Here is a 12,568-nt window from a genome sequence, read left to right on the forward strand (position 1 = left end):
AAGCTTTGGAGTTCCTGACCTCTTTGAAGATTTTCTTCTATCTTTTTCATATGACTAAACCCTTTAGTGGGCTAAACAATAAGCAACATTGGGTATCTTTCCGAGCCATACAGGGTCGGAGAGTTTTCACCCTTTTTGACGAATCCTTCCATGATTTTAAAAATTATTTTTTCAAAGTTCAAGCTGTAGAGGGTCACCACCCCTTTTTCCTGGACGAGAGTTCTTTCCCCCGCTTTCCCTTGTACTGGTTGGAGGCCTCCCCCTGTGAGAAGTATGGTCTGAATGATCTAAACAAAGTGGAGGCGGCCGTTGTGGGGTTCCTCTGAGAAGTGTGGGGGAGGGCCCCATATCTGGACACTAAGAAATTCCTCCAGGGGTCTCCGACTTTTATCCAGGCGCAACTAGGTAGCTTTTGTTTTTTACTTCCGACTTGCGTTTTCTTGTACCGACTTGTCTGACTTTTTGTTATTTTTTGTAGAGATGGCGAAGAAGAATGCTCAGGAGTCTTATCAGAGGGTCCAGGAGGCCAAAGCGAGGTCTCGCGCCAGGACTGGTGGCGCCAAGGCGGTTATCTCTCCCCCTCCTCCTCCTCGAAATGTTGGGACTCCCTCCTAGCCTATTATGATTTCTTCTTCTGCTTCCTCTCAGCCGCCCCCTTCTGCCCGATCTTCTCCTGAGCCAGAGAAGAAGAAGCGCAAGACCTTAGAGTCTGGCTCTTCTGGTGAGGTGAAGGCGGATGCTCTTGCATTCGTCCGAAAGAACATCTACCCCCATGCTCGTATAAGCATGGATGATGTGTCTGTTCGTCACCACCTTACCACTCTGGTTGAAGAGAGTCTCAAGGAAGCGGGGGTTTGTGGCAAACTTTTGGATATTTTTGAGAGGGCTCCTCTCAGCTCTTTAGGGATGACCTCGAGGGTCGAGGAGCTGGAAGAAAGGCTTCGTATATATCAAGAGCATGAGAGGGAGTTGAAGGAGGAAGTCGCCAAGCTGAAGGAGGAGAGAGATAACCTCCGGGAGAAGGGGAGGAAGTTGCAAGCCCAATGCAACATGGAGGTGGACTTGAGAAAAACAGCGCAGGGCAGCTATCAAAAGTTATTTGAAGATCTTGTGGCTGTGAAGAATGATCTGCTGAATTCTCGGAAGGCCTATGCCGAGTTGGAGGACTCTATTGCTGATGGCGCCGAGGAGGCTTGGAGGGTCTTTAAGGAGCAGGTCGGAGTCATTGCTCCTGACTTGGACCTTTCTCCTTTAGATCCCGATAAAGTCGTCATTGATGGTGCCATTGTAGATCCTCCTGTCCCTGTGATTGTTTCCGAGTCAGAATTGAAGACTCGGGGGCAGAGAATCATAGAGTCCCCTCCTCGTCCTGAGGACGTTCCGAGCTCTTCTACTGTTCCTCCGACTTCCTCTTCACCTCCTATGGATGCCTCTCTTCCCAGTCCCGGTGGCGCTCCTCCTGACTCTGATGGTGGTGATCCGTCTATTCCTCTTTCGAGAAAATAATTTTGTTGGCTATATGGGAGCCCGGCCTGTGGGTCTCCCCCCTTTTTTAAACTCTTTATGTTTGTTTGTTGAACAATTTCTTTCTGGCCTTTTAAGGCCGTAAACAAAAAATACCCTTTTTGATAAGGGTTTAAGTTAAAATAAGTACCCTTTCTTGGATAAGGGTTTTTAAGTTACCTTATGTGTGCATGCTTTTTGATAGTGATTTTTTGAACTCTCCTTGATCTTTTCTAAAAAAAAAAAAACCTTTTCTTTGACTTGTCTGTCTTTCTGCACCTTTTTGTTAAAGATTTTAAGGACAGCTTTCTGATCTTTTCCTGGGTTTTTCGATCTCTTTTGTTTATTCCTCGTACTCAATTTTGTTTTATTGAGTTTTTATGACTTAGGTTATTTTTGCGATGCGTTTCTTTATTTCTCGGCTTCTCCGACTTGTAAGTCAGATAATTTTCGAGTTCATTACGATCAACTTTTATAACCTCTTTACACCGACTTGTACCTCGTCGTTTTATCCTGACAACCATCTAGGTCGATTCATGGGATTTTCACGTTTTGTCGAGCTTAAGTCGGCGCGTTTCGTCGAAAGAGAAAACAAAGAAGGAATTTATAAGAGATATTTGTAAGATGAAAAAGATCTATATTAATTGGAGAGGTACTTTATTGCTACTAAGGGTTTTTGACAGTTTATTTCCCTTAGCCCATACTATGATGCCTCGTTAAAAACCCTTCTCCAGAAAAAACCCTTTGATTTTGGGAAAAAATCATGAAGTTGGGAAAAGAGTACATCAGGGAGTAGAGTTCGCTTTCAACTGTAGTACCTTTTCATGTTACAAGCATGCCACGACCTTGGTAACTCGGTGCCGTTTAAGTCGGTCACCTTATAATAACATTTTCCTAAGACCTCATTGATTTTGTAAGGTCCCTTCCAATTCGCAGCGAGTTTTCCTTCCCCTGATTTGTTGACTCCAATGTCGTTTCTGATCAAGACCAAGTCGTTCGGGGCGAATGCTCTTCGAATGACTTTTTTGTTGTACCTTGTAGTCATCCTTTGCTTCAACGCTGCTTCTCTTATCTGGGCTTCCTCTCGGATTTCGGGGAGCAAGTCGAGCTCCTCTTTGTGCCCCTGTATATTTCCGATCTCGTCATGGAGAATCACTCTTGGGCTTTGCTCGTTGACTTCTATTGGGATCATGGCTTCTACGCCATAAACTAGTCGGAATGGTGTTTCTCCAGTGGCAGATTGGGGGGTCGTCCTGTACGCCCATAGCACTTGTGGGAGCTCTTCAGCCCAGGCTCCTTTTGCATCTTGTAATCTCTTCTTTAGCCCTGCCAGTATGACTTTGTTGGCCGCCTCGGCTTGCCCATTGGCTTGCGGGTGCTCCACCGAGGTGAACTGGTGTTTGATTTTCATATTGGCCACTAGGCTTCTAAAGGTAGAGTCAGTGAACTGGGTTCCATTATCTGTAGTAATGGAATGAGGTATCCCATACCTTGTGATGATATTTTTGTAGAGGAACCTCCGAATTCTTTGTGCGGTGATGGTGGCCAATGGTTCTGCTTCTATCCACTTTGTAAAATAATCTATTCCCATGATCAGGTATCTGACCTGTCCTGGCGCCTGGGGAAAAGGACCTAACAAATCCATTCCCCATTTTGCAAAGGGCCATGGAGAAGTGATACTGATGAGTTCCTCCAGGGGAGCCACGTGGAAATTTGCATGCATCTGACATGGTTGGAATTTTTTCACAAATTCTGTGGCATCTTTCTGCAAGGTTGGCCAGTAGAATCCGGCTCGGATCACTTTCCTGGCTAATGACCTCGCCCCGAGATGGTTTCCGCAGATCCCACTATGTATCTCCTCCAACACCTCGGTAGTTCTTGAGGTCAGCACGCACTTTAATAATGGTGTTGATATCCCCCTTCTGTAGAGAATATTTCTCACCAAGGTGTAGTATTGTGCTTCCCTACGGATTTTCTTAGCCTCTTTCTCCTCCTTTGGAAGGATGTCGAACTTCATGTATTCGACCAAGGGGTTCATCCATCCGAGGTTTAGTCCGACTACCTCAAGGACCTCTTGTTTGTCTTCTACTTTTGCCACGGAGGGTTCCTAGAGAGTTTCTTGGATCAGGCTTCTGTTATTCCCTCCTGGCTTGGTACTTGCTAACTTGGATAGGGCGTCTGCTCTGCTGTTTAGATCCCGAGTTATGTGTCTCACCTCAGTTTCTGCAAAGCGCCCAAGGTGTTCCAGGGTTTTTTCCAAGTACCTCTTCATATTTGGGTCTTTTTCCTGATATTCTCCATTTATTTGGGAGGTCACCACTTGTGAGTCGCTGTATACCATCACCTTTGTAGCACCGACTTCTTCCGCCAGCTTCAATCCAGCAATCAGGGCTTCGTACTCTGCCTGATTATTTGAAGCCGGGAATTCAAATTTGAGGGAAATCTCTATCTGGGTTCCTCTTTTGTCCACCAATATTATGCCTGCGCCGCTTCCTGTTTTGTTTGAGGATCCATCTACATAGAGTTCCCATGTAGTTGGTTTTTCCTCTTGATCTCCCGCGTATTCTGCAATGAAGTCGGTGAGGCACTGGGCTTTGATCACCGTCCGAGTTTCATATCTCAAGTCGAACTTGGAAAGCTCTATTGCCCATTGAACCATTCTCCCTGCAACATCCGTCTTTTGGAGGATTTGCTTCATGGGTTGGTTCGTGCGGACTCTTATTGTGTGAGCTTGAAAGTAAGGCCGTAGCCTTCGCGAGGCTACTACTAAGGAGTAGGCAAACTTCTCTAGTTTGTGGTACCTTAGCTCAGGGCCTTGTAGAACTTTACTGATGAAATATACTGGATGCTGACCGGCCTCGTCTTTTCTTATTAGGGCCGATGAGACGGCCTTGTCTGCTACAGATAGGTATAGGACGAGGTCTTCTCCAGCTACAGGTCGAGTTAGAATAGGAGGTTGGCTCAAGAATCTCTTGAACTCCTGGAACGCCTCCTCGCATTCAGGAGTCCATTCGAACTGACATCCCTTTCTCAATAAGGAGAACAGCGGAAGGGATTTTAGTGCTGATCCTGCCAAAAATCTGGAGAGGGCTTCAAGTCGGCCATTCAGTTGCTGGACCTCTCTCAAACAAGTCGGGCTTTTCATCTCCAGGATAGCTCTACACTTATCGGGGTTAGCTTCAATACCTCTTTGTGTTAGCATAAACCCTAGGAATTTTCCTGCCTCTACCGCGAAGGCGCACTTTGAGGGATTTAGCCTCATCCCGTGCAACCTTATGGTGTCAAAGACTTGTGAGAGGTCAGGTAAGAGGTCGACTTCTTTCTTGGTCTTTACCAGCATGTCGTCGACGTATACTTCCATTAGGCTCCCTAGGTGAGAGGCAAACACCTTATTCATCAACCTCTGATATGTGGCCCCTACATTTTTCAGTCCAAATGGCATGACCACGTAGCAGAAATTAGCTCTGGGTGTGATGAATGATGTCTTCTCCTGGTCTGGCTCATACATCGGGATTTGGTTATACTCCGAGTAGGCGTCCATGAATGATAAGTATTGATACCCCGAGTTGGAGTCTACTAGGGTATCAATGCTTGGCAACGGATAGGGATCCTTGGGACATGCCTTATTTAGGTCGGTATAGTCGACACACATTCTCCATTTGCCATTTTGTTTTTTGACTAGCACTACATTGGCTAGCCATGTTGGGTACTTGACTTCTCTGATGAAGCCAGCTTCTAGGAGCGCCTGTACTTGCTCTTCTACTACTAGGGCTCGTTTGGGGCCGAGCTTGCGTCTTCTCTGTTGTATAGGTCGGGATCCCGGGTAGACTGAGAGCTTATGAGACATGAGCTCGGGGTCTATCCCGGGCATGTCGGAGGCCTTCCAGGCAAAGAGATCGGAGTTATCTCTTAGGAGCTTAGTCAACCTTTGTTTTAGGGTTTCCTCTAGGTTGGCTCCTATGTGAATATTTTTTCCATTCTCTTCGCCGACCTGTATCTCCTCGGTTTTTCCTCCCAGCTATGGACGCAGCTCCTCTCTGGCCCTCGCTCCTCCGAGCTCTATTGTATGAATTTCCCTGCCTTTTCCTCTCAGGTTTAGGCTTTCATTGTAGCATTTCCTTGCCAATTTCTGGTCTCCCCTTACCATTGCTATTCCCGCTGAGGTCAGAAATTTTATACAAAGGTGGGGAGTGGACACCACTGCTCCGAGTCGATTAAGGGTAGTTCTGCCGATTAAAGCATTATATGCTGACCCTACATCGATGACTATGAAGTCTATGCTCAGAGTTTTTGATTTTTCCCCTTTTCCAAAAGTGGTGTGGAGGGGCAAAAATCCCAGTGGCTTTATTGGCGTGTCGCCTAGTCTGTATAAGGTGTCGGGGTAAGCTCTCAACTCTTTCTCATCCAACCCTAGTTTATCAAAAGCGGGCTTAAAAAGGATGTCCGCTGAGCTTCCTTGGTCTACTAGGGTTCTGTGGAGATGGGCATTTGCTAGGATCATAGTTATTACCACTGGATCATCGTGTCCAGGGATTATTCCTTGCCCATCTTCTTTTGTGAATGAAATAGTAGGGAGGTCGGACAACTCTCCTCCGACCTGGTATACTCTCTTGAGATGCCTTTTGCGAGAAGATTTGGTGAGTTCCCCTCCCGCGAATCCCCCTGAGATCATATGGACATGTCTCTCCGGAGTCTGCGGTGGTGGGTCTCTTCTATCCGTATCGTCTCGCTTTTTCTTGACGTGACTGTCCGACCTTTCCATGAGATATCTGTCAAGCCAACCTTCTCTAGCCAGCTTTTCTATCACATTTTTAAGGTCGTAGCAGTCGTTTGTGGAGTGACCATATATTTTATGGTACTCACAGTAGTCGCTGCGGCTCCCCCCCTTTTTATTTTTAATGGGTCTGGGGGGTGGTAACCTTTCAGTGTTACAAATCTCTCTGTATACATCCACTATAGAAACTTTCAGAGGAGTATAAGAGTGATATTTTCTTGGTCTATCGAGACCGAGTTCTTCCTTTTTCTTGGTTTCCCTCTCCCTCTCTTTTGCTGAGGGAAGGTGCCCAGGTCGCCAACTCAAGTCTCTCAACTTGGCATTTTCCTCCATATTGATGTACTTTTCAGCTCTTTCTTGTACATCACTTAAGGAGATGGGGTGTCTTTTTGATATGGACTGTGAGAAGGGACCTTCCCTGAGTCCATTGACTAATCCCATTATGACTGCCTCGGTGGGTAGGTCTTGAATCTCTAAACATGCTTTATTGAACCTTTCCATATAGGCTCGTAAGGATTCTCCGACCTCCTGTTTTATTCCCAGGAGGCTTGGTGCATGTTTTACTTTATCTTTCTGGATAGAGAACCTCATCAAGAACTTCTTTGAGAGGTCTTCGAAACTGGTGACCGACCTTGGAAGGAGGCTGTCGAACCACTTCATCGCTGCTTTCGATAGGGTGGTCGGGAAAGCTTTGCATCGCGTAGCGTCGGAAGCATCAGCTAGGTACATCCGACTTTTGAAATTGCTTAAGTGATGCTTCGGATCCGTGGTTCCGTCATAGAGGTCCATATCGGGGCTTTTGAAGTTCCTTGGAACTTTTGCCCTCATTATCTCCTCGCTGAAAGGATCCTCCCCTCCTAGTGGTGGTTCTTCTCGTTCGTCTCGGGAGTTCCGACCTTTGAGGGAGGATTCTAACTTTAAGAGTTTTCTTTCTAACTCTTTTCGTCGCTCCATCTCCTCTTTTAGGTTCTTTTCAGTTTTCTTTTGTCGCTCCCGCTCCTGTTCTAACTGTTCGAGGCGATTGTGGACTAATCCCATGAGCTCAGTTGCATGGGAGGGTCCCTCTTTCTCTGATTTGCGCCCTTCTGAAGAATTCACCTTTGGATTTTTTATTCCGGAGGTACCTTCCCTGTGTTGGTCATTGGCTTCCTGGTGAAGGGTCAAGTCTGCATCATTGTTTCCGGTGTCCAGATTCTCTTGTTCAGAATCTGACTCCACATGACCCTCTTCAGGGGATCTATCCGCCATCACTGGTTGATCTCTCGGTCTCCGGCAACGGCGCCAATGTTACGATGGGTAACCGGAGATTAGTGGGCTGGACGGTGTTGGTTGGCCCAAACGTATGGATGAGGGAGATTTCAAGTGGATCTGCAACTCGGTGCCCTCCGTCCGACTTGTGCGTACGAAAGAATGGGGGGTGGTACCTGCAAAGACACTCCAATGCTTAAGTCAGCAAGGGTGTGAGCAGGTTTAGAGAGTATTGGGACTTAGAGATACCTGAGAAGTGTCAGTGTATTTATAGTGGTGAACCAATAACCACCGTTGGAGTAGTGCCACTTTTTTAGGGTGTTAATCGTCCATTTATCTTAGGGAAGTTAAGATATGGCTTGTGGAAGTGGTTAGAGAGATTCTAGGGGTAGTTATTCATTCAAATGAGTGCTTATCTGCCAGCTAACCCTCGTTCCCGACTTCTTTAGAGCAATTCGTGACGAGTACCGACTTCCTAAGACGAAGATCGGTACTGGGTGAGGCCCAACGCTTTGGATTAGGTCTTTCGCTTGGTTCTGGGCCTTTATTATTGGGTCAGGGTATGAACAGTAACATAATAGAACTATGGGGAGTTTTACACCGGTGTGACGGTGTTCAGGTGAAGAGAAGTAATCGGACGGTCCGATTTATTGCAATTGAAAAGGGACACAAATCGGACCGTCCGATTTGTGATTCATGGAGGGCAGTGCATGAAAATCGGACCCACCGATTTCATGCTTAACGTTCAGATTTTTCTTTTGCACAAGGAAATCGGACCCAACGATTTCTTGGTAAGATAGAAAAAAATTTTGGGGGCCATGAAATCGGACCCAGCGATTTCTAGGTGCCACACTCCCGTCAAGTACTCTGCACCCCCATAGTGTTTGTTATTTAAACAATAAATAAATAGAGCTCTTTAATTTGCCAATGGGTTGCACGCGTATTAGTGTGTGTCTTATACAAAAGCCTTTCTTTTTCCGATCTCACTCCACCTAAGTAAATTCGAACAAAGTAAATTCAATTTGCTTTACTCTCTCAATCATACTAAATCCAACTAAGTAAATTCGATCTATTTGCTTCAATAATTTACAGTTAAATTAAAATAATCTGATTCAGTTTATGTACAAATTTACAAATTGAACTTAATTGATTCGATTTATATAGATTAAAATAGAACAAATATGTAATCAAATTAAAAGCAGGATAATGATATAATTTTAGTTGCCAACTATTGGGAATTCAAGAAATTAATTTTGGGAGTTTAAGATATTATTTTTCTTTTAATTATATTAGATAATTAACTAAAATATTAACTAACTACAGTCAACAATACAAATGAGATATAGCTCAAATCATATAATTTTCTATCATCATCTAAAAGTTTCGAATTCGAGTCTTACTCCTAACTTAAAAAAAAAACTACCGCCAACATCTACTGGGACACTCTTCTGCCATTGCAAGTAGTTCTCAGCCACTCTGCATCAGAAAAATATCCCTCTTGCATCGGATCCTACAAAAAAATATCTGAAACTTAATAAAACAAAACATCTAAAATAAAAAAAAATCCAAAACCAAACAAAATAAAAAAAATCTAAAATTACTAAAAAAGAACATCCGAAACTTAACAAAAAAAACATCTGAATCCTAGCAAAAAAGAGAAATCCAAAATCATTTTAAAGATATCTAAAACATAATAAAATGAGACATTCAAAACATAAGAAAAAGAAACATTCAAAAACTAAAAAAAAAGATACATCTAAAATTATTAAAAAGAATTATCCAAAATCTAAAAAGAATAAACATCCAAAACATAAGAAAAAGAAACATCAAAAACAAACTTATAAAAAAGACACATTTGAAACTTAAGAAAAAAATATTCAAACTATTAAAAAAATCATCTAAAATCTAAAAAAAAGAAACACCCAACATATTAAAAAGAATAATTCAAAATTGAATAAAAAAAATATTCAAAATTATTGGAAAAAAAATCAGAGGAAGGAATGGAGCTTTTGAACATCTGTGTTAGTATCTTCTTGCTTCTCGACTCTGAAAAGGTAGAAGCGGTGGTGATCCGAAGAGACGCACCAGACGTAGAAGAAGAGCGCAGAAGTTGCTTTGAAGAAGAAGGAGGAGGAGGAGAAGAGGAAAAGATGTGGAGGGAGAAGTGCAGAAGGAGAGAAGAAGACAAGGAATAGCAGTAGGGGCGGCACAAATTGTTGCAACTTCTGCGTTTTTCGAAAGAGGTGAAGGGGAATAGGAGTGGCGCAGTAGGGGGCAGCACAAATTGTTGCAACTTCTGCGTTTTTCGAAGGAGGTGAAGGGGAATAGGAGTGGCGCAGTAGGGGGCAGCACAAATTGTTGCAACTTCTGCGTTTTTCGAAAGAGGTGAAGGGGAATAGGAGTGGCGCAGTAGGGGGCAGCACAAATTGTTGCAACTTCTGCGTTTTTCGAAGGAGGTGAAGGGGAATAGGAGTGGCGCATTGATTCAAATATAATTTTGTGAAATATATTAAGTAGAAGAAAGACTAGAAGAGATTAAGGATAAGTAAACTTGTGAAGAAAATATTTTTATTAATAACAAATAAGTAAGACAAGAACTAAAGATGAGAAATAGAGATGGAGAACAAGTGTAGAGTAGAGACCTTCACTAATGTCATAAGAGGGTGAATGAGTTCTTTTAAAGTGGATAAGGATTCGTTGTCGGGTGTTCTAGTGGAACACCTAAATGCTAATTTTATTAATTCTATGAACAAAGTGAAAAATAATAAGAAGAATTAGAGCAAAGGATGGATATGTGATCTCTCAAGTTTCAGAGAAAAAATTCTCCTAAAGAAATGAGTTGAGGTCCTTTTACAGCGTCAAGCTATTTTGAGGGGGAAGTATATTGTCTAATGATTACAATGTGGTATTTAGCCTATCGCTTTTTATCCCAAGGTTTGTTACTAAAGGTAGTTGGCAAAAAATGTTTTTGGATGTTCCCATCATTTCAAGTCTTTTTAACTATGAATGAGTGTAAAGAGGAAGTTGATTCCCACAAGTTATAATGAGTGTAAAGAGGAAGTTGATTCCCACAAGTTATATTAAAGTTCTGACACTGCTCTGGACATCCGTGGCAAGGAGGTGTGCTCATGACATGTGATATTAGTAATGCGACATCTAGTCTGATTTATTTCTAACTAAATGTCATTCTCTACACTTCAAATTCAACCAATCCACTTCTACTAATTTTGTTCTCACTAAGAAAAAAATTTAACTCCTCATGATGTTCGTTTTTGGGTTTCACCATTTTGACCCAACACCTCTAGAAAAAAACTTTACTCTTTTTTTACCATGTTTTGAACCATCTTAAAATTATTTATATACAACAAATTCATATTTTTAATGTACAATCACACGTATTTTTTTTAACAAAAAATAAGAGACTCGAACCCGTAACCTCTTAATTGAGTATGAAGAGACTATATCATTTGAACTATAACTCATTGGCAATCATACGTATTTTTTGATATTTTAAAATTTGAGTTTTTTATAAAGTTGAGTGCATATAAAGTTAGTTCTTATATTTTTTCTTTTTTCTTTCTTTCTAAGGTCATTAAATGGAATAGACGAACACTGAAATTTTAGGATGGGTTCAAAATTATGGATAAGTATATAACAAGCTCAACCTCTCAGAAACAGCCTCCCCCTCCCTCTCCTCTGAGAAAAAGAAAAAAATGCATTGCATGTGCTATGTAAGATCTGTAACTGATGGTGGATTACAAGGGAAACTTCAAACACATGGCCGCGGCAGAACTATTGAAATATGCTTCTAACATTGTAAAAATTGAAAGAAAAAAAAAATCTACATTGGGAACTTCCTTTTTTATTTGGTTGTCTACGTTATTCTCCAGCCTGAAAGGCCAAGGACTAATCCGTGGCAGATCTGAGCTCTATTTAAGGGTCTACTGCTGGCCAATAGATTGCTGCATGCACAAGGCGGGATTCGAACCCCGACACTTGCTTAAGCGGACGAGTGAGCTGATCACTCGACCAACCCAATTTTAATCGAATGGATTAAGTCGGAAAGACAGACGCTGAATATATAACTATAACATAACATCAAACCCTAAAGCCAAGTAATTGGCACTTAGATGGTCAACAAACAGTGCAAGATTCACTCGTTACCTTCTCAAATGCAGGTCCACTGGCTATGTACTTATGATGTTGATGTCCATCATAGGATACCTGAATGCTGATTCCGTACAGTACTACCTAAATACTTTAATTTGTAAACAAAGCGCTAGGGTAAACTACCAGGTAAACCAAATATCAACCATGAAAATATTGGATCAGTTGAAAATCATGGCCTCATGGGGCATAGTCATACATCATTTTAAGGCAAAAAATTTCAGGAAAACAGAACACTTCAATATCAAGTTATCAACAATTTACCAACAGGATTTAACACAGGAATTACTATGTAAAATACACACTCTTCATCTGAAATTCTAGTACCATATGAGGACTGAGGAGCAACTCATTAAATTCAAAATGTTAAATACCAAATATAGAGCATCTTTCTTTAACAGAAAAGTTAAAAGGCCCAACAGTATATGCAAACTAATGAAAAAAGAAGCATCAAATGAATGGTTCCACCAACAATAAAAAAGAAAAAGAACCTATCTCTCACTAAAAGCACCTCAAGAATATGCAAATTAGCAAAATAAAATTTAGATCCTCTAAAACGAGTGTATTGGTAAAGGATCAATTGACCATCGAATTTGTAACTTCCATCATATGTGAACCCTCTAATCACTCACTTTATCGCTTTACCAACTAGCTCAGTAGCTTGATCCAACAAAATATATCTGATCCCATCAACCACTAAGAAATCTCATTAAGTAATCCATTTTCTGTATTCACAAGATCAGATCAGATTCCATAACTAACTCATATCATTTATAAAAATACCAAGAACCAAAATAGCACTACAACAATCGAAGTAAGATTCATTTCAAGCCTGTGTGCCAGCCATGGCTTTCATCTGAACAACACTTTGGTGGT

The 12,568-nt window shown here is 42.0% G+C and overlaps 1 protein-coding gene across 1 annotated transcript in view; it reads right to left on the reverse strand.

The window, feature by feature from the left end:
• The window catches only part of LOC107647326, a 1,897-nt gene continuing 988 nt past the window's right edge, over nucleotides 11,660-12,568 (reverse strand). Inside the window, exon 2 of the mRNA XM_016351408.2 lies at nucleotides 11,660-11,776. Coding sequence (XP_016206894.1) covers nucleotides 11,660-11,776 — 117 coding nt within the window. The remainder of the gene's footprint in view (nucleotides 11,777-12,568) is intronic.

This window comes from Arachis ipaensis, chromosome B06, assembly GCF_000816755.2.
Source record: "Arachis ipaensis cultivar K30076 chromosome B06, Araip1.1, whole genome shotgun sequence".
Classification (NCBI taxonomy): Eukaryota; Viridiplantae; Streptophyta; class Magnoliopsida; order Fabales; family Fabaceae; genus Arachis; species Arachis ipaensis.